Source organism: Dipodomys merriami, unplaced genomic scaffold (genome assembly GCF_024711535.1).
Source record: "Dipodomys merriami isolate MVZ:Mamm:240054 unplaced genomic scaffold, mDipMer1.0.p SCAF_14, whole genome shotgun sequence".
In the NCBI taxonomy this organism is placed as follows: domain Eukaryota; kingdom Metazoa; phylum Chordata; class Mammalia; order Rodentia; family Heteromyidae; genus Dipodomys; species Dipodomys merriami.
Window position 1 is genome coordinate 17,979,155 of NW_027202715.1, and position 27,455 is coordinate 18,006,609.

At 45.0% G+C, this 27,455-nt stretch overlaps 2 protein-coding genes across 2 annotated transcripts in view; both read right to left on the reverse strand.

The window, feature by feature from the left end:
- Positions 1 to 1,932: 1,932 nt before the first annotated feature.
- On the reverse strand, positions 1,933 to 16,406 carry CUNH10orf53 (chromosome unknown C10orf53 homolog). The gene is made up of 3 exons (XM_070020416.1): positions 16,290 to 16,406; positions 4,146 to 4,265; positions 1,933 to 2,536 (listed from the first exon to the last, which is right to left on the reverse strand). Exons 1-3 carry the CDS (start codon positions 16,384 to 16,386, stop codon positions 2,472 to 2,474), a joined length of 282 nt encoding a protein of 93 aa, XP_069876517.1. The 5' UTR covers positions 16,387 to 16,406; the 3' UTR covers positions 1,933 to 2,471.
- A 10,010-nt stretch (positions 16,407 to 26,416) lies between these two features.
- Chat (choline O-acetyltransferase) overlaps positions 26,417 to 27,455 on the reverse strand; it is a 51,723-nt gene continuing 50,684 nt past the window's right edge. Inside the window, exon 14 of the mRNA XM_070020417.1 lies at positions 26,417 to 26,686. Coding sequence (XP_069876518.1) covers positions 26,417 to 26,686 — 270 coding nt within the window. The remainder of the gene's footprint in view (positions 26,687 to 27,455) is intronic.

Here is a 27,455-nt window from a genome sequence, read left to right on the forward strand (position 1 = left end):
AGCTCAGAGACAGGCCCTGAGTTCAAGCCCTAGGACAAACACACACACACACACACACACACACACACACACACACACACACACACACACACACACACACACTAGGACACACACACACACACACACTAGGACACACACACACACACACACTAGGACACACACACACAGTGAAAGCCAGCACCAGACACAGGCAGGAAGAATCTTTTTGAGCCTTGAGTATTCCAGAGTTCCTTTTTTTTTTTTTTTTTTTGGTCCGGTCGTGGGGCCTCTGGGCCTGGGCGCTGTCCCTCAGCTCTTCAGCTCAAGGATAGTGCTCTACCACTTGAGCCATAGCGCCACTTTTGGCTTTTTTCTTTTTGCTTATGTGGTGCTGGGGAATTGAACCCAGGGCCTCAGGCATGCAAGGCAAGCGCTCTACCACTGAGCTACCTTCCAAGCCTGGAGTATTCCAGAGTTCTAAGTGATTCATAAGCTCCAGATCAACTCTGAGAAGCAAAGGCTAGGCTGGAGTTTTCAAATGATATCTTCTACTTGATCACATGCAAGAAGAAACTTGTGTTGCGCACTGGTTTCATGGAACCCCTGTTGGCCTTTGTAGTAGGGGTGCAGGAGGGTTCACACTGCCAGGTCAGGGGGAAGGACGACTTGTAGGCTTCAAGCCCTGCATACCCTACTCTGTCAGCATAGGCTCCAGCCCCTGTCAGGAGTCTCTCTTTGTTCTGGAATGCATTAGGCCTTTCTTGCCATGACCTCAGATTTACCGTCATTATACTGCATCTCCATTTCCCCCTCTCTTTCAACTATAATTAATGTTTACTATAGTTGGCACTTAACACTTAGAGAAGTGAACTGAATGTCATTTTGGCATGACTGATTTTTTAAAAAAAATCTGACTGGAGCTCAGATCACCTTTATGTGGGCCTAGTTGCCCTCCCAAGGGACAAGAGAACCATTTCCAGCTTCTGCTCAGGACTCCTTTCTGTTCCCTTCAAAACAACCTGTTACTGACTAATGTAAAAAATAGGGGGCTGGGAATGTGGCTTAGTAATAGAGTGCTTGCCTAGCATGCATGAAGCCTTGGGTTCGATTCCTCAGTACCACATAAACAGAAAAAGCCAGAAGTGGCACTGTGGCTGAAGTGATAGAGTGCTAGCTTTGAGCAAAAGAAGCTCAAGCACCATGTCCAGGCCCTGAGTTCAAGCCCCAGGCCTGGCCAAAAAAAAAAAAAAATGTGTGTGTGCATCCTAGAGCTTGAACTCAGGGCCTGCATACTGTCGCTCAGATTTTTTTTTTTTGGGGGGGGGGTCAGGTCATGGGGCCTGAACTCTGGGCCTGGGCGCTGTCCCTCAGCTCTTCAGCTCAAGGCTAGTGCTCTACCACTTGAGTCACAGTGCCACTTCCGGCTTTTTTCTTTTTGCTTATGTGGTGCTGAGGAATTGAACCCAGGGCCTCATGCATGCGAGGCAAGCGCTCTACTACTGAGCCACTTTCCCAGCCCCTCGCTCAGATTTGTTTTACTCAAGGCTAGTGCTCCACCACAGCTCCACTAATAGCTTTTTGGTGGTTAATTAAAGATAAGAGTCCCACGGACTTCCCTGCTTGAACTGTCTTTGAACATGCATCTTCCGGCTTCCACAATCCTTATATCTCAGTCTCCTGCGTAGCTGGGATTGTGCATGAGCCGCTGGAGCCTGGTCCTTTATTTTTTTTCTTTTTCCCAGTTCTGGGGCTTGTTTGAACTCAGGGCCTGGGCAATATAGCTTAGCTTTTTCCATTAGAGATAGTGCTCTACTACTTGAGACACAGCTCCACTTCTGCCTTTTTGCTGGTCATGGAGATAAGAGTCTCATGGACTTTCCTGCCTGGGCTGGTTTTGAAGAGGCATCCTCAGATCTCAGCCTCCTGAGTAACTAGGATTACAGGTGTGTCTTGTTTTAGATGAGAATAACTGAAGATTTGATTTTTTTTAAGTTAATTTTATGTTAGCAATTTTAATTATTTGTTCCAATGGGAAAAAGAAATAAATTTATAGTAATAGCCAGGTTTCCAAATACTGTACTCACATTGACTTTCTGGTCAGATTTTCAAAGACCTTTTTAATTGTACCTGATTTCTAGATCTTCACTTCCTGTAGAATGGAATCTCAAATGCTTCTGGCAACTGTGCATTATTAGTAAGGGATGGTGCTTTGTTATTAGATTGCATTTTATTATTTCCTTCAGCTCAATGTGTACCTGATATTAGAGGGCTCTCCCTATGGATCCAGATTGAGAGGTGCTGCAAATGATGTGGTTTTATTATTTTTGCAGAGCCCCTGTGCATGGGTGGCAAACCTGAGGCTATGCAGGCAGAGTGGGTGCAGCTTGCTCTGGTTGGTGAGGCTCAGGGTGTGGTTCCCACAGGGCCTGTGTGGCTGGTGTTCCAGGCTAGACCAGGAAGCTGATGTTCACTCTGCTGGCTCAATGAGGAGATCAGTAGGCATCTAGCACAGCGATCCTGGCCTTCTCACACAGGGGGTCCAGTTGACCATCACCTCCTAGAAAATAATAAAATTTGCTTTTGGCTAGCACTATGCATAATATACTGTTCTATTAAATATACCTGAGTTCCCACTAGCAATGCATTTTTTTAGCTCTGAGACCCAAACTCAAACTGAATTCCTGATGCTTTCTCTCATTGGCTAGTGCTCTATCAACTAAGCCATGCCTCACCATTTTAAAGATATGTAAAATGTTAACTAGGTTTTTTTGTTTGTTTGTTTTTTTTGGGTCCGGTCGTGGGGCCTGAACTCTGGGCCTGGGCACTGTCCCTCAGCTCTTCAGCTCAAGGCTAGCGCTCTACCACTTGAGCCACAGCGCCACTTCCGGCTTTTTTGTTTTTGCTTATGTGGTGCTGAGGAATCGAACCCAGGGCCTCAGGCATGCAAGGCAATCGCTCTACCACTGAGCCATCTTCCCAGCCCCTTAACTAGGTTTTAATAGAGTCTTAGTAGATTGGAAAAGTTTACTCTCAGGCCAGAAATCCTGCAAAGAAATCTCTAGAGCATTGCGGAAAGTGTTCTGCACTGCAGGCAAGCCGACTCTCAGCAAGTCTGGATAGAATGAACAAGATAAAAATCTTTTTTTTTTTTTGGTCAGTTGTAGGGCCTGAACTCTGGGCCTGGGCACTGTCCCTCAGCTCTTCAGCTCTATCACTTGAGCCACAGTGCCTTCCAGCTTTTTCTGCTTATGTGGTGTTGAGGAATCAAACCCAGGGCCTCATGCATGCAAGGCAAGCACTCTACCACTGAGCCACCTTCCCAGCCCCAGGCATGGCTCAGGTGGTGGAGTGCCAGCCAATGAGCAAAACATCAGATTCTGGGTTTGAGTCCAGGACAAAAGAAAGAAAACAATAATGAAACATTAAAGTACTAAAAACAATTGTCCTTAAGTTCCAGCACATATGCATGAAGGCCAGTCTTAACTTCATTTTCTTTCCTCTTCTGTTTCCAGCATTCAGGAAGTGGAGCAAATAAAATAAAAGCTCGGGGACAGAACCCAGGCTCTGAGTTCAAGCCCCAGTATCAGTACACACACACACACACACACACACACACACACACACACACACACACACACACACACACACACACACACACACACACACACACACACACACACACACAAATAAAACAAAACTCACAAACCACTGTTTCCAGAGTTCTGGCAACAAGTTCTTCCCTTTTCTAAGTGTGGTTTGTGATGCTCTTTTTCATGTGCCACAGGACTTAAGCCTCTGAGTATGAATTTAAAACAAGCCTGGGGCTGGTGGCTCATGTCTTTGACACTCGCTACTCTGGTGGCTGAGATCTGAGGAGTATGGCTCAAGGCTCAAAGTCAACCCAGGGAGAAAAGTTTGTGAGATTCTTATCTCTAACCACCAAAGAGCTAGATGTACAACTGTGGCTCCAGTGGTAGGGTGCTAGTCTTGAGCAAAAAAGTTGGGGAAAGCACTAGCCCTTGAGTTCAAGTCCCCAGGACCAGCACCCCCCCCCAAAACAAAACCCCTAAACACTCAAAAAGAAATCCAGTTTGGATTTAAGCATGACACACTGACCAGAGAGACATTTCAAAGGAGGCAGAGGGCTGTATACAAACCTCACTCACCAAAGTCCAAGTCCTTAATGTTGCAGTGGAAGACGATTTCTTCATTTACCATGAGTTCCACCAAATTCCAGTCTTCTATCTTCTCTAGGGTCACCTTATGTCCATCTTGGATCAACACAGCTAGAAGACAGACACAGAGAGAGAGAGAGAGAGAGATTAACCTGGCTATAGGTCCTCATAGATACAGCAGCTTGTCTCTTCCCTGGTGCTCATGACAATAATTTTACCACTCAATGGACCCTTCCCTGTAGTGGCCTCCACGTGGTCTCATCCTGGCTGGGAAACACAGTCAGATACTTGAGCAATTCAAATTGCAAATTATGCCAGATGCAGAGGATCTGTTTTCTCTGGAAATGTCTACTGGGCTTTCCACAGGTTTCAGAGTTGATGCTCCATATCGATGGGGACTCCGGATTGCTCCTGCCAGCTTCTTACTCTGTTCCCAGAGGGCAATTACCAGAATAAACTAAAAGCTTCAAAACATAATTCTAGCTATTGGCCCAGGATATTTCACTCAGAAGGTGGCTTCAGTCAGGGAGTTGGTGGCTCACATCTATAATCATAGCTATTCAAGAGACTGAGATCTGAGGATCAAAGTTTGAAACCAGTCCAGGCCAGCAAATCTGAGACTTTTATCTCCAACTAACCACAAAAAGCCAGAGGTAGAAAAGTGGCTTAAGTGGTAGAGCACCAATTTTGAGTGAAAAAGCCAGGACAAAGTTCATGATCTTGAATTTAAGCCCCAGTACTGGCACAAAAATACATAACAATTAAAAAGTTCCAATAAAGTTCTAAATGAAGGAAAAATTTACAACAAATTGTCTTCTCCATGTTATTATAACAGCAAAATTCTGTGACTGGCTTGTATGTCTAATAATACAAGGATGGTCAACAGAAATTTGTACATATGATGAGAGTTATTTGGATACTTCAAATGTTTGTGAAATGTTAAATTTCTAAGAGTATTATAAACAAAAATGAAGATACAGATATGTCTATTACAACATTATGAATAGACATCCAGAGCTAGGTGCTGGTGGCTCACACCTGTAATCCTGCTGGGGAAGCTGAAATCTGAAGATCTCTGTTCAAAGCCTGCCTGGGCAGGAAATGCTGTGAGATTCTTATCTCCAATGAACCACCAGAAAGGTGAAAGTGGAGCTATAGCTCAAGAAGAAGAGCACTAGCCTTCAGCACAAAAGCTCAGGGACAGTGCCCAGGCCCTGAGTTCACGCCCTAGTACAGGCACAAAATGCATGAATGAATAAATGTTCAATATCAATTGAGGGTTCATGTAAGAAAGAAAAAAAAAGAGTGGTTCTCTCTATATGGTGAGGTTATATGAAATTTTTTTGATTATTTTATCAATTTCCAGATTTATTATGATTTGTAAAAATGTTCTTTACAAAAGCTAATGGAGAGCTGGGAATGTGGCTTAGTGGTAAAGTATTTGCCTAATATACAGGAAGCCCTGGGTTCAATTCCTTGGTACACATAAACAAAAAATACATTAAAAGTTAATTTAAAAATATAATAATATCAACATAAAGTATGCACTTAAAAAAAGCCAATGGAGCTAGGCACTAGTGATTCACTCTCACTCCTTCAATCCTAATTATCAGGAGGCTGAGGTCTGGAGGATTGTAGTTCAAGGGCAAAAAAGTCCACAAGATACCATCTACAAAATAGCCAGCAAAAAACTGGTCTAGAGGCATGGCTCAAATGGTAGAGCACCAGCTGAGTGGGTTGCAGACCTTGAGTTCAAACTACAGTACTTTAAAAAAAGCTAAAAGGTAGTGAACATTTTATCTTCATTTTTGGAGTCTGCAGGTTGGTTATCACTTTCAAGCAATGATTCCTTTGAAGAGATAAGCCATTGTTAGATTTAATTTCTATTGTGAAAAGGTTGGGCGTGTGGTTTAAGAGAAGTGATACCCATTGGGCTGCACTGGGCTCTCTTTTCTTCCTTCTTCTTTGTGGTGTGTGTGTGAGAGAGAGAGAGAGAGAGAGAGAAAGAGAGAGACAGAGAGAGACAGAGACAGAGAGACAGAGAGACAGAGACAGAGAGAGACAGAGACAGAGAGAGAGAGACAGAGAGAGAGAGAGACAGAGAGAGAGAGAGAGACAGAGAGAGAGAGAAAAGAGGGAGAGTCAGACACAGAGACAAAGAGACACAGAGAGAAACAGAGAGACAGAGTTTTTTGGTGGTTAATTGGCATTAAGAGTCTCATAGACTTTCCTGCCCAGGCTGGCTTCAAAAGGCGATCCTCAGAGCTCAGCCTCCTGGATAGCGAGGATTACAGGTGTGAGACACTAGACTCCAGTGGGACTCTATTTTATATAGTGTGGTTCCTCCCAATTTTCCTGATGTGGTCACCTTGAACTTAAACTTTCTGTGCCAATGTATAGTCTTCAAAGTCTGAATACACTGGTGAGATTTTCAGTTAGGATGGGAAGAGAAATCAGGTGTGGATTTTTTTTTAAAGTCTTAGCATTTCAATCAGTCTTAGATGAAGAAAAATCAGACATTTATGACAGTTAATTGCATTTAATTACAGAAACAATTGCTGCTTCAAAATGTTGGCGTGTCCACTTCATCTTTCAATCAGTTCAAGAACATCCAGCTCCAGCTGTGAGCATTTTAATTGTGTGATTTTAATTTCACTTCTGGAGAGAAACTTCAGAAAGCTTCAGCCAGGATGTCCATTAACAAGACAGCACTTCTCTGGCACCCAATGGTGGCCCTAATTGACCTTCTTTAGCTAATGCCTCTCTCTAAAGACCTCCTGCATTGTTTTCCTTGGCATATTTGTGTTACTGTATCCTGTTTAAGTGTCTTGTTCTTAAACATTTTTTGAAGAAGGCACTCAGTTTGTGAGAGGAAAACAAGGCACCCAAAAGTGAAAAGCATGAGAGATTCTCTCTCAGGCAGCTGATTCCATGTGAAAAAGTTCCCTTTAGCCAGTGCCAATGGCTCATGCTCATAATCCTAGATACTCAGGAGGCTGGGATCTGAGGATCATGGCTCAAAGCCAGCCCAGGCAGAAAAGTCCATGAGACTTGTATTTGCAACCCAGAAGCAGGGTTATGCCTCAAGTGGTAGAGTGCTAGCCTTGTGTGAACAAGCCAAACCAGAGTATGAGGCCCCGAGTTCCAGCCCCAGTACCAGCATGGACATGTGCGTATAGACATGCCCCCACACACAAATACACACACATACCACACAAGCCAGGCACTGGTGGCTAACTCCTGTACTTCTAGCTACTCAGGAGGCTGAGATCTGTGGTTTAAAGCCAGCTTGGGCAGAAAGTCCATGAGACTTTTTTTCTCCAACTAACCAGCAAAAAGCCAGAAGTAGAACTATAGTTCAAGTGGTAGACAGCCAGCTTGGAGCGCAAAAGTTAGGGGACAATGCCCAGGCCTTGGAGTTCAAGCCCCAGTACTGGCATGCACACGGGCACACACATTACATAAACACATACACACACAGAAAAGAAACCTAATCAATAAGAAAGCTCCAAGTACTCCTGATCACATAACTATCCAGTCAGTGAAGAGGACATTTCAATAAACGTTATACATTCCTATACTTTAGCTCCACCAAGGCTGAGGTTTCCTCCTACCCTTCCTGTTTGGGAGCTCTTTTCTATACTACTCCTTGTCATTGGGTCTAGAGTCCTCATTCCTCAACACTTTCTAGACACAATCCTGCACATCCAGACTAGTAACCTTGACAAGGACATGCTCAATTCTGCCCAGTTCAGAATGTTAGCTGGTTATCTAGAGGACAAGATGAAGCCCATGGGCAAAAATTCTGGACTTCCACATCCCCCAAGCAGTACCCTTTAGGGTGGAACAGCTTGGCTTTGTGATTCTGGCTTTGCGTAGTCTGAAGACCATCCTGGAGAGGAGGCTTCATCTGAGAGGAAGAAAGCAGGAGCAAAACAGCTCTGATTCCTTCCTCACACTCCACCTTTGGGGGGCTCTGGAGAGAATGAGGGTGACATTCTCAAGGTGGGGCAGCCCTATAAGAGAAATCCAAGGTGGAGAGATTCTGCAGCCTCCCATTGTCCTCCTCTCCGCAGTGCCCATCTGACCGAGCCTCCTATCCCATTTCAGTTTACTTCATGGGGGCATTAACAATCTTTTTTTGTACTAGTATTGGGGCTTGAACTTGCACACTGTCCCTTAGCTTTTTTGCTCAAAGCTACTGCTCTACCAGTTGGGCCATAAGTCCACATCTGGGTTTTTGCTGGTTAACTGGAGATAGGAGTCTCACAGACTTTCCTGCCTGGGCTGATTTCAAACTGAGATCCTCAGATCTCAGCCTCCTAAGGGTAGCTAGGATGACAGGTGTGAGCCACTTGTACAAGGCAACAATTTTGCTCCCCCACTTGCCTTATTTTGTGGGTCCTGGGGCTTGAACTCAGAGTCTGGCACTGTCCCTGAGCTCTTTTGCTCAAGGCTAGTGCTCTAACCCTTTGAGCCACAGCTCTACTTCTGGTTTTGAGTTGTTTATTGAAGATAAGAGTCTCACAGACTTTCCTGCCCTGGCTGGCTTTAAACCATGAATCTCAGATCTCAGCCTCCTGAGTAGCTAGGATTACAGGTATAAACTACCAGCACCTGGCAGTATTACTCTTATATGGCACAGTAGCTTAGAAATAGGATTTGATCTACAAAATAACTCACCCCAGGGAGCTGGAGCTGGTGAATAATGAGGGCCAACCTTAACCGAGAGCAAATGTAGCCTCAAGGGAAGAAACCTGCCTACATCTGGTCTCTCCTCATTTCTACCTTTTATGGCTTTGCTAGATGCAGGTTCTCTGGTCTTTTTTTTTTTTTTTTTTTTTTAAGTCCATTGTGGGGCTTGAAACCAGGGCCTGGGCATTGTCCCTGAGCCTTTGTGCTCAAAGCTAGTGCTCTACCACTTTGAGCTAGTTTTAAGGTGGTTCATTGGAGATAAGAATGTCATGGACTTTCCTGCCCTAGCTGGCTTTGAAACACAGTCCTCAGATCTCAGCCTACCTGAGTAGCCAGGAATACAGGCGTGAGCCCCACCACACCCGGGCCAGGCTCTAGCCTTTAAGGGCATGTGTGGTCCTCACTTTCCACTACTGCACTGTTGCTACTTCCCAGGGCCTGGTATCAACGTCTTCCAGCAACCACCTTCAGACAATGCTGGGCTCCATCATCAATTCTTGTGGACCCTGAGAGGCTGTTAGAGTGATCCTGTATTGAAGTATTAGGATCATGACCTGCTAAAGAGTCTGCATCATGAATTCAGCCTTAGGACACCTGTTTCCTTTCCCTCAGTCACGGACTTATGGAGTCCAATTGTAGGACTTAAGGGATCAAAGATGAAGAGACTCCGGAATTCCTGCAGCTTTTCCATATGGCACTGCCTTACATGGAGGACCCTGGCTTTCCTCTGAGCTGCTATGGAGCTGCCTATTCAAAGAAAGGTCAGATAAATATACTCCTTGAAACCAAGTCCACAAAGGCAGTTGCTAAGCTTCAGCATAAATCAGCCAGAAACTGGAAGGCCACCCACAGGCCACCTACCGCTTTGAAGTGCCACATCATTCTTTGTAAAGGGACATAGGAGACTCAATCCTCTTGATGCTGGAGCAACTGCCATTCTCTGTGGATGACTAAAATAAGGCTTAGGGAGAGTCAAGGTCTAAGGACAGATCACTTTTTCTTTTTGTCAGTTGTGGGGCTTGAACTCAGGACCTGGGTATTATCCCTCAGCAATTTTCCTCAATGTTAGCGCTCTACCACTTTGAGCCACAGCACCACTTCTGGTTTTCTGGTGGTTAATTGGAGATAAGAGTCTCGTGGACTTTCCTGCCCAGGCTGGCTTTGAACCATGATCCTCAGATCTCAGCTTCCTGAATAGCTAGGATTACAGATGTGAGCTATCAGTGCCCAGTCAGATTGCTTTCTTCTCCCATGTAGCAGAGATCCAAAGTGAATAGCTGGGAAATGAGGGCTGGTAATTCATAGCTAGCAAGAGAATGGCCCTTTGGGTATCTTAACTAAATAAGATTTAATCTATTAAAAATATTTTTTAAGGTGGGGCAAGGATCTGTTTGATTCCTTCCAACTCTTGTAAATGGGTCTTTTAAAAAAAATTTAAGTTGATACTGGAGCTTTCATTCAGGTCCTTATTCTCTTCTGTGGCCTTTTCTGTTCAAGGCTGGTACTCTACTACTTAAGCCATACCTTTACTTCTGGCTTTTTGCTGGTTCATCTGGAGATAGTCTCATAGACTTTCTTGCCTGGGCTGGCTTTGACTCACAATCTTTAGGATTACATAGGCATGAGCCACCAGCTCCTGGCTTTGAGTGGAGCGTTTGGTGGATACAAGCACAGCAGGCAAGGATCAACCAGGGTCAGGGCAATTACTGAGAACTCTGTTGTTAAGCCTTAGTTAAGCTTAGTTAATACTTAATCAGTGCTGAGTCCAAGTGGAGACATTTGCTGAACTATTATCATTCATGGGTAATGGAATGAGAGCTTTCAGGTTGCTGAAGGCACGGTCAATTCAGAAAAGATCAGGCATCTTCCTAAAGACAGCAGGGCTTCTGCAAATGATAAAGGGCTACGGACTCCAAAGCAGACTTAGGACAGGGAGCTTGTGAGCAGACTTACTTGTTGTGATGCTAGCATTGTGTCTAAAGTGGAACAGCAGGATGGGCAGGACTAGGAGAGGGAGCAGATGCTCTTTGCTTTGTTTCTCTGAACACGTTGGCCCTTGTCACTGGGCCTCTGTGTGCATTGGCAGTTGGTATTAGAGGAGTTTCAAGCGTGGATACACGGAGCTTATTTTACAAATCAACCACCTGCTGATCCCTTGCAGGATTCAGGCCTCCTCCAACCAGAACAACGCTTCCTGGATCTTCTTTAAGTACTTCTTCCCATCCTTCCTGGGCCAGAGCCTGGGCCTTGGCTCCATGCTTCTTTGACTCCAACGTGCCTTTACCTCTTCCTCAATCTGACTTCTCAAAGGTCCAGAGGTGCAGAAGCCACTCACATATTGAATGGCTTACTCAGCTCTCCCCTCTCCCTGCTAAAGCATTCTCCTTTCTTGGGTGTGTGTGGGGGGGGGCGGGAAGAAGGGGTACACACATGTGTGCTGGTACTAGGGCTTCAATTTAGTGCCTCATGTTCTTCCTTAGTGTTTTCCACTCAAGGCTGGTGCTTTACCACTTGAGCTATACCTCTATTTCTGGCTTTTTGGATGGTTACTTGGAGGTAGGAGTCTCACAGACTTTGCTGACCCAGCTGCCTTTGCACTGCAGTCCTCACATCTCTTAGACTCCTGAGTAGCTAGGATTACAGGCATGAGCCACCAGTGCCCAGATCTTGCTTTTGTTCTTGAGATAATCCTGCTATATTCAGCTGAGTCTGGCCTCAGACTAGCACTCGACTTGCCTCAGTCTCCAGAATGCTGGGATTACAGGCGTATACCATCAGTGGCTTCTTTCTTGCTTCTTAAGAAAAAAAATTTATACTTTAAAATTTTTATCAGATTATAAATTTAGACTCATGACTTTTTTTTTTTTATAAGAAAGAAAAAGCTTTGTTTTATTTTAATTTAAATTCAAGTTGAGTTTCTGGAACAGAAACGCTACTGAAATACAAAGTACTTTTATTTTAAAAGACAATGAAAGAATGGAGTTGGAAAAGATAGAAATATCTAAGTATTCCTTGACCTTTGAAAGGCCATCGGTGCTGTAACATGTCGTTGGTCTACACCTTTACTGGACATAGACTCATGACTTTTAAGACCCTTAGAAATTATAGAAAAGGACAAAAACTTCAAAATCATCTCACAGTTTTCCCTACTCCTGCTCTGTTTCTTTCAGAAGGGAGATTGGGTATACAAGAATTCAGCAACACACATGGTCTGACTGTATCTTACACTGGGTTGTGGAGATCCAGGCCTGATCTTTCATAGGTGTGTGGTATTGATTTTCACCACTGTATTATATTTCAGATGATATATGTGTTGCAATTTAATTGGGTACTTGGGTTTCTGGTTGTTTCTTAATTTTTGCTCTCACCAAGAATGTTTCAGAAAACATTCATAGCATGCCTTCTGAGAATGTGTGAATTTTTTTTTTTTCTAGTCGTGGAGCTTGAACTCAGGGCCTGGGCACTGTCCCTGAGCTTCTTTTGCTCAAGGTTAGCACTCTACCACCATGTGAACCACAGCACCACTTCTAGCCTTTTCTGTTTATGTGGTACTGAGGAATCGAACCCAGGGCTTCAAGCATGCTAGGCAAGTACTCTACCATTAAGCCACATTCCCAGCCTTGAATTTTTTCTTTAAATAAGGAAAATACTTAAAAAATGAAACAAGTTGGGAGTTGGTGACTCATGCCTATAATTCTAGTTACTCAGGAGTCTGAGATCAAGGTTTGAAGCCGGCCCAGGTAGATGGATCTGAGAGAGTCTTAATTCTAAGTAACCAGAAAGGAGCCAGAACTCGAAGTGTATTCAAGTGATAGAGTGTCATTCTTGAGCAGAAAAATCTGAGATCATGAGACCCTGAGTTTAAACTCTACACAGACACACACATACGCACACACACACACACACACACACACACACACACACACACACACACACACACGAGACAGATTAAAAAAAGAAATTGTACAGTATGGTTTACATTTTAATAGATGCTGCCTCTTTGCTTCCCAAACTAACTGTCCAATTTGTTTTTCCATCAAGGATGTATGATGCCAGATATAGTAGCTTACATCTACGATGGAGATAGAGATCTGAAGGATCATAGTTCAAGGCCAGCCCAGGGAGAAAGTTAGGGAAACCCTATCTCAACAAGTACACAGCTGCTAAGCCTCTCTTGCTTCTCTCTACCCTCTATATAGCCAGCTCTTCCTGTTCTCCAAACAGGTCCCATGCTGCCTCTCCTTTCCCTGTGACCCTGTGGGAATATTAAGAATTAACATGTGTCAAACTTCACTATCCTATGTGCAGATCTGGTTTGCATTACTCATATGGCCAACTAAGTGAAGGTTTTTATTCCTCCTTAGCCCTTGTAGGTTTATTTATGTATGCCTTCTGCTTTAGCATAATTTTTGGTATGCTTAGTAAATGACATAATTTTCCATGTTTTAAATCCTTAATTATCTTTAAGTAGTTGTACAAAGCTATTTCGATTCAACTTGTGAATTTATGAGTATAGTGTTACCCTTTCCATCATTCTCTCTCATTTCTCTTAGCCCCACCCATCCCCTCAAGTTATCTGGTTCCATAAATAATACAATCACATTCACATTAAATTAATATTATCTGTTGATTGTGGAAGCAGTAAGAAATACAATTGAGAGTGTCTGCAGCCATCAGCAAAGGGGCAGAACGGGCAGCCTCAAGTTCCTATACTCCTCAGAAACATCACAATACAACCAGGAGCTGTCAGAACAAACATGGTCAGGGCTTCAGAAAACAGTGAAAGACCTACAGCAACCAAGTGAGAACTGAATGCAGAAGAAGGCACCTGTCAAACAGCAGACAAGCTTGGTGGCATTGTTCCGGCCTTTGCCCTGTCTCTCCCGATTTGGTGGTAGCCTTGAAGACTGGAGCTCCCATTCCAAATGTGAAATTCGTCCTTGATTCCAGAGAAGGCAAAGAATACCTTATGTTTGAATGCTTGTGTCTGGGTCCTGACCCACTCGGGGGCTTCCTAAAGTAAGGTCACAGGTCCTTGTCTTAGAATTTACATAGGATGGTAAAACCCTGCGCAGCTCACAAAAATTGTAAGGCAAATGAAAAATCCACAATTGCCTGGGCAAGATAACACTGGAGCCATACACTAAAGCTCAGATTTTCTTTGGGAAATTGGGGCATTCAAAAGTGCTCACATATACTGAGCAGTTTAGAAAGTTGAGTGTTGCCCAGGGCAGATGCATTATCAGAAAAGATGACGAAGATCCTTAAGCTTTCTCCAGTGAAGCAGAAAGTAAGTAAAGGCTGAGGAGAATTGTGAATAGCCTGGCTAAGTATTAAGAGTGTCCCTTAACCGGAAAATACACAAAGCATGGGACAAGGGGTTATTTCATGTGAAAGCTCCTGGTATTCAAGGCAGTGTTAGTGAAAACACTGAACACAGCCCAAGCCTTCAGAAATCAGCAAGAGCAAACTCTGAGGACTAAGGAGAACCTCATTTCCACAGAGAATGTATTCTAGTATTAGAACTCAACACTAATATCTAGATTCAGCACTACAACCACAAACCATGCACAAAAACAAGAAGTATGCCACATTGAAAGGGAAAAACTAGCAGAACTGTCCCTGAGAAATAGCAGACATTGAGCTTACTTTAGATCACCTATCTTAAATATCCTCACAGAACCTAAGGAAATCTTAACAAAGAACTAAAACAAAGCAGGAAAATGGATTATTAAAAAACTTCTAAAATCAAGTAAAAGACAAAAGTTCTGAAAAGGAACCAAGCAGAGGTTCTAGACTTAGAAGGTATAACAACTGAAATTTAAAATTCACTAAGAAATTGGCTCGGTGCTGATGGCTCATACCTATAATCCTAGCTATTCAGGAGGCTGCAATCTGATGATTGCAGTTCAAAGCCAGCCCAGGCAGGAAAGTCTATGAGACTCTTATCTCCAATTAACGACCAAAAGGCTAGAAGTGGAGTTTTGGCTCAAGTAGTAGAGCACTAGCCTTGAGCAAACTGTTTTTTTAAACTCATTTAATGTGTGGCATTTGCAGCTCAAGTCAACTAATACCAACATTGAGCTCTTTATAATAAGATGCCTCCATCAACTGTTCTCTCATGGAAAGCAACTTTCTTTCTCAGGTGGTTTTCCATTCAACCTTCAAACTCAAACTCAAATGCCACCTCCTCCAGGAAACTTTCCCTGATTGCTCCCGTGATTTTTGGGTCTTCCAGGCTGTTATGTCATTCTTCCTGGAAGATCTTTAGCTTGTATCTTATAATGGAAGTTCATCAATAATGCTCAGCCCTAGGCTCTCTTTTGGATATTCTCCTCAAATTATCCACTCACCCCTTTCTATCTTGCATTTTTCCTCTGAACTCCAGAGCTGATCTGACTTGCTACCTTGATATGGGTAGCAAAATGCACCTGAAGTTAAATATGTCCCAAGTGGAACATGTTCCAAATTATGATTCCCATTCATCAGCACCATCTCTTGCCAATTCTGGCTGGATGGACCTGCCACATCCACCATCATGGAGAGTCTCCTTGCTTTCACTCTGAATCATTATGCATCCTTTTTATAACTGTCCTGGACCAAACGACTCTCACCTCAACGCTGGACCCCAGCAGCCTCTCTGAGTTCCTTTCTGCCACTCTTAGCCCCTGTCACCTGTTCTCAGGGCAGCCGTACCTACAGCAGTGTGACCCCTGTTTCTCTGGTGCTTTCCCTTTTATCAACTCAACATTGTCTAGGCCTTCAGCTTTGGCACATAGCTGTCCTGTCTGCAATGCTCTTGCCTCTGGGTACCTGGTTAATTTCTACTCATTCTAGACTCAAATGCAGTGTGATCGAATGTGCCTTTCCTGACCTGCCCCCGTCTCCCTCCCTCCCCCCGTCTCCCTCCCTCTCCCCCCCCTTGTAGCTAAGTCTTCCGAGGGCCGACCCCAAGCCCCCAGGGCTCTCAGCAGGGAGAGGGTGGCTCCAGCACACACACACTGACGTCCAGCCGTGAGCCCTGGGTACCTGGGAGCGCCTCGCACATCTGTCCGGGAAAGATCTGCTGCACGACCAATTGAGCACAGAATAGAGTCTCAGCTCTGCCATTTCCCAGCCATTCGACTTAGGGAATGGCTCTTGGTATTTTGGTATTTCGGACCTCGTTTCCCTGTTTCTAAAATGAGGTTGGGCCCTGTGTTCTGTCAAGATGATCTGTGTGGCTGGCTGGCTCTCAGTGGGCCACACTCCTGTCTGTTCTCAGTTCAAGTCCAGCGGTGGAGGGCTGACTCGCCTGGAGGGGGGGGGGGGCCCAGCCGGTGCGGGGGGCCCAGCAGCCCAGCCGGAGCGGGGCCCAGCCCGAGCCGGCAAGGGTTCCAGGGGGACCGCGCGCACACCCCGAGGCCGGGCACACACTGGGGCCGCCGCCGAGTAGCCCACCTTGTAGACCCTCCAGGCGGAAGGTGCGGTGCTCCACTGACAGCCCCACGGGGCTGTAGGGCCCATAGCGCAGGGTGACCTCGGCGTTCTTGGGCATACCCAGGTGTTCAGGCACACAGCGACTCTTGTTGCTAGGCAACCGCCCTTCCGCTCTGGGCGGTGGGCGTGGCCTCGCGGGCGGGGGTGGAGGACTCACTCACGGCCCCCCCACGCCCCCACCCCAAGGCCCCACCCAGGGCCCAAGCTGCTCTCCCGAGCCCACCGCGGGGTCGGGTTCCCTGGCTCCTGTTACGGGTGAATCAAAGTAACAAAGGGTGAATCAAAGTAACAAAGTAATGGGCGCCGGCGCTGGTGGCTCTCACCCGTAGTCCTAGCTACTCAGGAGGTTGAGATCTCAGAAGCCCAGTTCAAAACCAGTGTGGACAGACCAGTGTGGGCAGACAGACCCCGCTCTGTAACCGGCAAACACCTGGAAGTGGAGGTGTGGCTTAAGTGGGAGAAGACCAGAAGTGAAACAGCTTAAGCAAGAGAGTGAAGTCTTGAGTTCTAGTTCCAGTACTGGCACCAACACACACACACACACACACACACACACACACACACACACACACACACACACACACACAGAGCAGCTAACCATCCAGGTGCAGAAGATTTGGGATGAGAGAATCTTCCCTCAATTTATATTTACAAAAGTAAGGCTTAGAGAGGTCATGTCAGGAAGGGGTGTTAAGTGATCAGGGAACCCTTGTGCTGCTATTTTGTTGCCTGTTTTTGATTCAGCACAGTTTTTTAAACAATAATTTATTTTTGTCTTCTCTCTTGGAAAGTTGTTTGTGTACTCTAACTAGTTAGCAGAAATAGAAATGACGTATTCACCAATCTCAGCTTCATTTGTTCAACAGCTCTGCCCTGGAATTCAGCACTTCTAGGCCTGGTGATAAAATGTCACCTGCACACCTGCTGCCCCTCTCTCTCTCTCTCTCTCTCTCTCTCCCTCTCTCTCTCTCTCTCTCTCTCTCTCTCTCTCTCTCTCTCTCTCTCTCTCTCTCCACTGAGCCCTAGATGCAGAGATCTCTCACCCAAGGGGTGAGGAATCCCATACATACTAGGAATCTGGGGCACTGAATAGCTGCCTGTGTCACAGCAGTCTGTGACAGAAAAAAGAAGGAAACATTTATTCTGAAACCCTGGAGGGGATCCTGGGGGTAGTCTATTATGGCAATTAGATAAGCTCTTGTGATTACAATGTACATTTTTAATTGCTAAAAAAACAATGGGAGTTGAAACTTTCTCTTTTGAACAATGCAGGGATTCGTATTAGTATTAATAATAATATTATTTGTATCAGTCATGGGGCTTGATGCTGTCCCTTAGCTTTGTTCACTCAAGGCTGGCATTCTACCACTTGAGCCACAACTCATCTCCAGCTTTTTGCTGGTTAATTGGAGATCAATGTCTCATAGATTTCTGTCCCAGCTGGCATGGAAAACTTTTTTTTTTTTAAATGCAGGGATTCGTATGATTATCACTATGATTATGTTATTATTAGTATTAGTACTGGGGGATCAGAGACTGGGCCCTCTGTCTCTGAGCTCTTTCGCTCAAGGCTAGCAGTTACTACTTTTAGCCACAGCTTCTCTTTTGGTTTTTGAGTGGTTAATTGGAGATAAGAGTCCCATGGGACTTTTCTGCTCTGGCTGGCTTTGAACGGAGATCCTCAGATCTCAGCCTCCTGAATAGCTAGGATTATAGGCATGAGCCACCCGTGCCTGGCCCCCCCTTTTTTTTCTTCTGGTCGTGGGGCCTGAACTCTGGGCCTGGGTGTTGTCCCTCAGCCCTTCAGCTCAAGGCTAGCACTTGAGCTCTACCACTTGAGCCACAGTGCCACCTTCAGCTTTTGTTGCTTATGTGGTGCTGAAGAATTGAACCCAGGGCCTCATGCATGCAAGGCAAGCACTCTTCCACTGAGCCACCTTCCCAGCCCCAAACTTTTTGTTTTTTAACCTGTTTGTTGGTTGGTCCAGATTGCACCAGCAATCCATTTACGTAGAATTTCAAGGCTGAGCTTTCCTGACCTAGCCAATCACTTGAAATTGTGCGATAGTACACGTGGAGCTTAGGCACACACACACACACACACACACACACACACACAGTATGTGTGCACACACACGTATGTGCACTCACAGAGACATTTTGGCAGTAATGGAGTTTTGAACCCAGTGCCTCTTACCACTTGAGCCATGCCGATAACCCTTTCGGCTTTAGTTTTTCTTATTTTTATTTTTATTTTTTTTTTGGTGCTGGTCCTGGGGCTTGCACTCAGCACCTGGGCATTGCATTATTCCTGAGCTTCTTTTGCTTAAGACTAGCGCTCTACAACTTGAGCCACAACTCTAATTTTGGCTTTTTTTGGGGGGGGGTAGTTTAGTGGAGAAAAGGGTCTCATAGACTTTCCTGCCCCGGCTGGCTTCAAACCGTAATCCTCACATCTCAGCTTCCTGAGTAGCTAGGTTTATAGGTGTTACCTGTAAAGATCCTTTCCCCAGATTGGACAACAAAGGGCGCTTTTGTTGCAGGCAGCTGATCACCAGCTTTCTCCCTCTCTCCTTGAAGTAACATTCCATTTGGCCAGACACATCCATAAATGGTAACAGCAGACCTCCTTATCTACTATTTGGGCAGCTGCCATAAATCTTAGCCCACCATAACAGGTGCATGAAATTCCACCCTTAGCCCCTCTATATTATAAAAATCTCCCTGGACAAAGATAAGTGCTTTTTCTCTCCCTCCAGTGAGAGAACTAGCCTTGTTAGCTCTGTTGACAATAACCCCCCTTTCTCTGTATGTGACTGTGTACCTGTGGGTTTTCTGGGATGGTGCTTTCAACTGGGTTTTTAGTTTTCAGTTAGGTTTTTGTTTTTTTAACATAGGAACTATCTGAACTCAAGGAAACAAAAATGAGGCCTCCTCCTCTTCTCCTCCTTCTTTTCTTCTTCGCTGTTTTTGTTTTCTTTCCTTTTTGTTCTGAATGTTCATTTATATGTCTTTGGGAGTATAAGGGAAGGCACAAAAATAGAGGGACAAAGGACGAACAAATGCAGCAATAGTACTCACTAGACACTGTTGAAAATGAATTGTACAACTTGTGGGTGGTATGGGAGGAAAAAACTGGGAGAGAGTGAGGGAAGGAATGTCATTGTCCCCAAAGAAATGCACTTTTTACCTGACTTATAGAACTGTAATCCCATTGTATATCACCTTTAAAATAACAATTTAAAAAATCTTTAAAAGAAACCCTCTTAATAACCACAAATCAAAAACCGCTGTGAACTTCCATTGTATTAGAATGATACAAAAGAAATCTCAGGGTTTCAAACTAGTTTTATAGTATTTTTTAATTTCCCTGTCAGTGTTTTATGCAATCTGAATTAAATGGAAAAGAAGCTAAAGCTACTACTATACCACAACAATAGCCAATGAAAATGTACTAGAAAACAAAAAAACAAACCAAAAAACCATAGCAACTTTCAGTTTTGCCAGATTGTTCTTGGACCTCAGCTTCCAAGTAGGTGGGGTTTACAGGTGTGCTCCACCATGCCTGGGGTTTATTTGTGTATTTTACTCATTTTGGTGGTGTTATTTTCTATCCTCATTTCTGTGAATGGTCCTTTGGGATCCTGGGTCCTCCTTGGTGATACTCACTGCTTCTGCAAGGATTCTAAACCTACAGCTCATCCCCAGGCTGCCTATTCAGGGTCTGTAGATGGCCCTGTGCATAGAAACAATACTTGTATTGTGCTCCCTGACTCCCATCTTCTCCCTGACCTTGATCCAGTAAACTCTTTATGCTTTTTTTTTTTTTTTTTTGGTCAGTTATGGGGCTTGAACTTGTGGCCTGGATTTTGTTTCTGAGCAATTTTGCTCAAGGCTAGCAATCTACCACTTTGAGCCACAGCTCTACTTCTGGTTTTCTGATGGTTAAAGATATGTCTCATGGAGTTTCCTTCCCCGGGCTGTCAGATCTCAGTCTCCTGCGTAGCTAAGATTACAGGCATGAGCCATGGGTGCCTGGCTCTCTTTATGCTTTTAAACATTTTCTCCCTCTTTCTTAGGGCCTTATGTTTTATAGGTAGACAGAGATAGTACTGGGTGTCTGTGATTCCAGCATGTGGGAAACCATAGCAGGAGGAGCTCAGTTTCAAGTTGGTCCTGAGCAAAGTCAAGAGAAACTGCCTGAAAAATAACTAAAGCAGAAAAGGGCCCGGGTATGTCTCCAGTGATCAAGCCCCTGGCTAACAAGCGGCCCTGAGCACAAACCTCACTTTACCCAGTTAACCAATAAGTATTAATTGCTTCCATTTCTTATCTTTCCTTTTTTCTGATGGAAATATTAAAAACCATAATTTTCCATAATCATGTTTGCTCTTTTGATATGAAGTATATTTATTTTTCTTCTCTAAATGTTTCAGAGCTTGTGTTATAATGTCTTCTTGGACTCATGTATTTTAGAATTGTGTCTTCAATTCTAAAAAATTCTTAGCATTTTCTCCTTGACTAGCTTTTTTTCTATTCTAGTGAATCTCTCCTTGGGCTTCTACATATATATCTTTATCCTATCTTCTTTGTATCTTTTAAATATTTTATTTAATAATATTCAGCTTATTTATCAATGGTTCTTGACTCATCTGCTAACTCAGGCTTTTGTAATTTTAATTCTATTTGCTGTGATATTAATTCCATTTTCTGTGAGTCTATCTATGAGTCATTTCTTGTATTATTTGTACGTCTCACAGTAAGCTTCTTTGTAGTGGAATATTTTTCTCTATGGGTGTTTGGTGTGTTCAGGAGGAAAGCAGTTCTGCAGAGGATTTTTGCTGAAGTCCTTTGAGCCTTACTTAAGCCAGTTTGGCCTCTTAAAATGATTGGCTTGGAGTTCTGGCTTTAGATTGAGGTTGCACAAATTCAGAATTTTCATCAGTGCATGGCACAAGTTTGTAGTTTTGATTTCTCATGAATATCTTTCTTTTCCTGAGCCATAGCCCTAAGTAGATGGCAGATTTCCTTGTTCCTCCCTTAGTTGATAGGATTTTTTTTCTAGTCCCTTTCCCAGAGGCGGGGGGCACCTCTAGGCATCCTGACTTGGGACTGGAATTCAGCTACCTTCTGTGGCTGGCAGGTGGTCTCAGCTGTGAGGCTGTAGCCCCTGGATGGCCACCCTGGGGGTCTGCGTCTGTGCTGACAGATGTTGAAGCTCCTCTTCACAGCAGCTCAAGACCTCTTTTCTGGAATCTCCATTCTGGCATGATCTGATTGCTGCACCAGTAGAGAGGGTATCTGCTGCGCCCCCCCCCCCCGCTCTGTGTGTGTGTGTGTGTGTGTGTGTGTGTGTGTGTGTGTGTGTGTGAGAGCAACAAGAATAATAAATGTTGGGGCTGGGAAGGTGGCTCAGTGGTAGAGCACTTGCCTTGCATGCTTGAGGCCCTGGGTTCGATTCCTCAGCACCACATAAGAAAAAAGCCGGAAGTGGTGCTGTGGCTCAAGTGGTAGAGCGCTAGCCTTGAGCTGAAGAGCTGAGGGACAGTGCCCAGGCCCAGAGTTCAGGCCCCACGACCCGACCCCCCCAAAAAAGAATAATAAATGTTTCCATCACTTCCTCCATTTTCAAGCAAATGGCCATCTTGCCTCATCTGCCCTCCCGTAGCCCAGCGTTGATCTCAACATCCATCTCTACTTTACAGGTAGGACATAGGAGACGTCCCCTAAGTCCACAGCAAAGATGCCATGGGGTTTACTGTCCAGGCATCTAGGCCCCGAGCTCGGTGTTTCACCTCCACTTCATGCTGCCTACAGGTGTTGGGTGGGTGGAAGGGATGAAACCCATCTGATCATACCTAACCTGATGAGAAACCCTTTGTACTCTTTCCCTTTCTCTACACCAAGCGAGATTTACTTTCTACCTCTCTTTTCTCTTCTGGCTCCTGTATCTTTTGTTTTCATTTCATTGTCTTTTTAGACAGTCTTGCTGTGTTGCCCACTGGCTTTGGAACAGAGCTCACGCGATCCGCCTGGCTCTGCGTCGTGAGCAGCTAAGACTGCATATGTGAACTACCAACCTTGGTTCCTCCGTGTCTTTTTGATATCCTCCACTGCTGCTGGCAGAACCTAGACCAAGCCAATGGACTTCTGACACCGCTCAGAGTATTTACAACCCTACATTTCAAAGCACCATTGGAAGGAATGATAGCCAACTCCATCTTTTTTGACATTCTATTTTATTGAATGCAGATTTACAGTCATTAAATAACTTGAATAGAATGCTCTCAATATACTGTTCTTTAGTTACACATATATTTCTTTAAAGCACAAACTATAAATTAAAATGGAAAAGCTATAAATACACATGTACAGATTGCCATAAATCTAGAACTATTTTATAAAAATAGAACTCAAATATTAACTTTATACATTTTGGCAACTTAGAAGTGTCATAACGTGGCCACGTTGATTACGCATCACTGCTCCAAGTGACTGTCTCATTGTGCATCTCTTTGGGGACACATGGACTAGTCTCCTTTCCCAGGGTCCCCACTGAAAAACCCATGGCCTTGGCTCAGTGTTGCCTTTGCATAAATAGGGGTGCAGCCATCTCTTCTTAGAGGGGGAAGACCAGCTTCCAGCTCATTTCTCAGAGAAAAGAGACATTCCCTCCAACCAAATATCTCTTAGGATTCTCAAAGCCCTCATAGTGCATGGCTTGATATCTGAATTAAAAGGGAGAGCTTCCTTTTCCTGTGCTCAGAGAACAACAGGAATGAGCTTGGCTCTCTCAGACAAGTCAATAGTTAAAATGCAAATCTCTCAGAGAAGCTGGGCATGCATTGGTGGCTCATGCCTGGAAATCTTAGCTACTCAGGAGGCTAAGATCTGAAGACTGGGGTTTAAAGACAACCTGGATAGACAAATCTGAAACTCTTATCTCCAGTTAACCATCAAAAAGTCAGAAGTGGAGGTGTGGCTCAAGTGGTAGAGTGTCAGCCTTGAGTGGAAAAAGCTCAGGCCCTCAATTCAAGCCCCAGTATGGGCATTAAAAAAGAGAGAGAGAAAAAAATAGAAAAGAAAACCTCTCAAACAATGCCTGCCGGGAATGGCATCCCCAAGGCAAGCGCTGTGTCCTGTTCCTATACCAAGTGCTTTACCCAGCCTGGCAAAAGCTGTCCTCATCTGGCAGTGGGGAAACTGAGTCTTTAGGCAGCCAATTACTTAGGCAAACTAGGTGACTTCAAATCAGGACATTGCCTGCCCAGAAATCAATGTAGAAAATCATTAGAGAACTCAGGTCTACACTGAAAAAGGTCAGACAACTGGTCTTGGGCCAATTTAGAATAGGAGTCTGGGGGTCCCAGACATCCCTGGGATCTTCAGGCTACAACTCCTGGTGGGGGGAATTGACTGTGAACTTCAAAAAGATCCTGAGCTCCATGATTTAAGTTTGCACATTGAAAGGCCCAAGTCTTTGTCATCATGCCATCAAGGTCTTCCATCAAAAGCCAGGGGCCCAAGGACTTCCCTGTCTCCATGTTTTCTGGGAGCTGAGCAAAGCTACATGCCTGCCCACATGCAGGAACCCAAGTCAAAGCGAGGAAAGCTTACACAAGAACCCAAAGGAAGGACAGTTGCAGGGTGTCTGGATCAGTGTGGAGTGCCCAAGATGAGGCAGAGCTCATGGGATTGAGGCCAGGATGTTTCCAGAAGCCCTGCAAGGGTGGGGTTGGGGTTGGCAAAGCAGCCACATGCCTCCTCTGTTCACTTAGCCTTCCATTAAAAAGTCATCCCAGGCTGAGCACTGATACCTGTAGTCCTAGCTACTCAGGAGAGATCTGAGAGTTGAGATATGAGATCTGAGAGTTGCAGTTTGAAGTCAGCCTGGGCAGGAAAATCCATGAGATTCTTATCTCCAATTAACCATCAAAAAGCCAGAGGTGGTCTTTGTGGTTCAAGTGGTAGAGCATTAACCTTGAGCAAAAAAGCCTAGGGACAGTGCCCAGGCTCTGAGTTCAAGCCCTAGGACCAGCACACACACACACACACACACACACACACACACACACACACACACACACACATACACACACACACACACACACACACACACACAGAGTCATCCCATTCTTAGTAGATGCTAGAATAAGATTTGCCAGGGGCTTGTGGGGGAAGGGGAAATGGGGAACCTTGTCAATGGGTACAATGCTAGTCAGTAGAAGGAATGAGTTCTGGTGTTCCATGAATAGGAGAGGTGCCTATAGTCAACATTCTCACTATAAAGACATGATGAATTCTTGACAGTGATCACCTGCCAACTGACCTTGCCTTGATTATAACACAATAGAAATGTGCCCAAACACCCCACTGTAACGCAGAAGTATGTAAATTATTATCTGTAAATTAAAAGTGCCAAGCTAGGCGCCAGTGACTCACACCTGCAATCTTAGCTACTTAGGAAGCTGAGATTTGAGGATCAAGGTTTGAAGACCGTCTGGATGAACACGTTCCAGTGACCCTTCTTTTCAATTAACCAGAAAAAATATCCAGAAATGGAGATGTGGCTCAAGTGATAGAGTGCCAGTCTTGAGGTGGGAAAAGTGGGAGAAGGCAGGCAAGAGGCCAAGGCCCTGAATTCAAATCTGTACTGGCACAAACAGAAACAAAAAAAGTGTCTCCATCTTTCATTCTTCTCATCTCCAATTAACCATCAAAAAGCCAGAGGTGGTCTTATGGTTCACTGTGGTTCACTCCTCTTTGGTCACTGCCCCTAAAGACAATCCCTTGACCTTGTCTGGAGTCTGTCAGGATTAACTGTGGGGCTTCTCCATCTAAGTTTTGGCTCAAATCTCTGGGTAACCCAGGCGGTAGGATATCCTGCCTGGGCTGCTATCATTTTCTGAAATTAATGTCACAGTAGATTTCTTGAAAAATCTTTCTCTTGAGAACAAACAAGCAAGAGATAGATAATCAATAACAGTAGCAATGGAGAAGCTCAAACCAACCTGCTCTGTGCTGCATCCTGTCTGAACAGATTGACTACAGGTCCTATTTAGTGGGAAATGGGGTAGCAAAGAATCAGAAAAGTGCAAGTGACGGCACCAAGGAGAGTAAAAGTCCTCCCACCACTCAGTCAAAGGTACTTGCTCAGGCTATGAGGTTCATTCATTCTGACTACCCCTGATACCACCTGGAGTTCAGAGAGGTGCAAAGACTTTGGGGCAGACACAGAGTGTTGTGTTTTTCTTTCTGGATATCTAACTATGATGGTCCAAACTTTAAGGAAGGCAGTTGAGAGATAAAAGATGAAACATGAATGGTGTGTGGGACACAGGTCAGTATATTTTAAATGAACCAGGGCTCTGTGTGTGTGTGTGTGTGTGTGTGTGTGTGTGTGTGTGTGTGTGTGTGTGTGTGTGTGTGTGTGTTGGGAGGAGTGTGTCATGTGTTTGTTGTGGGTGCATGGCATGTGTGGAAGGTGTGTGCATGGCGGTTGTGTCAGTGTGTGTGTGTGTGAGAGGGGTGTTGGTGAGTATACAGAAGGAGGATACACAGGTCTGCAGGGTTCGTTGGAGACCCCAGAATGCCATGACCAGGGCTTTGAATCAGAAAACAAGTCCCTGCTCTTCCCAAAAGATAAGAGGTAATGGTGTAGAGCTGGCCTGTGCTTTGTGATTCATCTGGACTCATTCATCTGGGCACACAGTGGGGGTGACTCATTCTTTCCTTGAGCAGAAACATCATCTGGACATTCTAGGTCCTTCTGGGGAAGGAAACATGAACCTCACACTCAAAGGACTACAGAGAAAAGTCCTTACCACGGGCCCTGGTCCACTCAGGCCACCCCAATCCAGACCAGGCTGGTTTTGTGTCTGACTTGTGCAAGGGCTAAAAGGAACTTGGTAGGGAGAGACAATTCCTATGTGCACTGAGGGACCCTTTCTGCAGACACTCCAGCTTTGTGATGCCTTCCTATGCGGCCAGTAAGCTGATAAGCTAGGGCAGGAACAGGAGCAGGGATGTGACAGCAACCGGTAGTTGCAGAGGGTTGGGCTTGGGGAGTTGACACCTAACGGCAGGAGTCAAGATTGGGGGCCCTGGCTGGGCCTGGTGGCTTTTTCCTTTGTTACCAGGGGCTTGCCATCATGCAGCTGTGCAGCGCTGCAGAGGTCTTGCATGTCGATCAGGCTTGCTCCCACTGCTTCTGCGAACCCTGTGGAAGAGGTCTCCTTGCAGCTGTGGAAGCTAGAGATACAGAAGAGAATGTTCTCCGGCTGGGGGTTGTAACAGGCGCCGTACCCATTGGGAACCACAGGGCCATAGCAACAAAACATCTCCATGGTTGTGGGTACCTGGAGAAGAGCATAGGTCAGAAGCAGCTGGTTCTGAAATGCAACCTGTGAACCTTCTAGAAAGTTCTAACATCCTAGGATCTTTGTTTTTCTGACTACTTTCTGCCCAGGGGGGGTTGGCTGAATGAACCAAACCAACCAATTGCTTCAGCATGGATGGACACAGTGAGAGTCAGAAAAATAAACCCAGCTAACTGCATGGTTTCAGAGAATGAGGGCCCCAAACCCACCCCAGAGGACAGTCTGTTCTACCTGCTGCTCTGGATGTTCCCAAGGAGTCCTGGTGCCGGGGCTTGGGCTGACTCTCTTCCTCACCTAGGGGCCGTTTGAGGTACTGTGGCAATCAGGGTAATTTACTAAATGGTACCCTGGTGGCACCCGACTGCTAGATGGCTTCCCACAGGGAGTAATTTATGAACTGGAGGAAATCTGGCTCATCTTCTGTGTTGATTTCCCCCAGATTCTTAATTACTGTCAGCATTGCCTGGCTGGTCTGAGTTTTCTCCCCAAAGCCTGGTCATGCACAATTACCCAGCACGGGGTGTTTGAAAGGTTCCTATCAATTGCAATTTTAGTTATGTACCTAAGATACTTTAAATTTAGAATGCTAAGCATTTGTAGGATCACAAACCAAGACAATGTGTTTCTGTGGGCATTCAAGCTATAAATCCCACTTTCCAGTTAGAAAACAACCACCGAACCTCCCCCCTCCCCCCCAAGTGATTTTATTAGCTAGTCCTAGGGGATAGGTCTGGGCATGGGGCTTGTT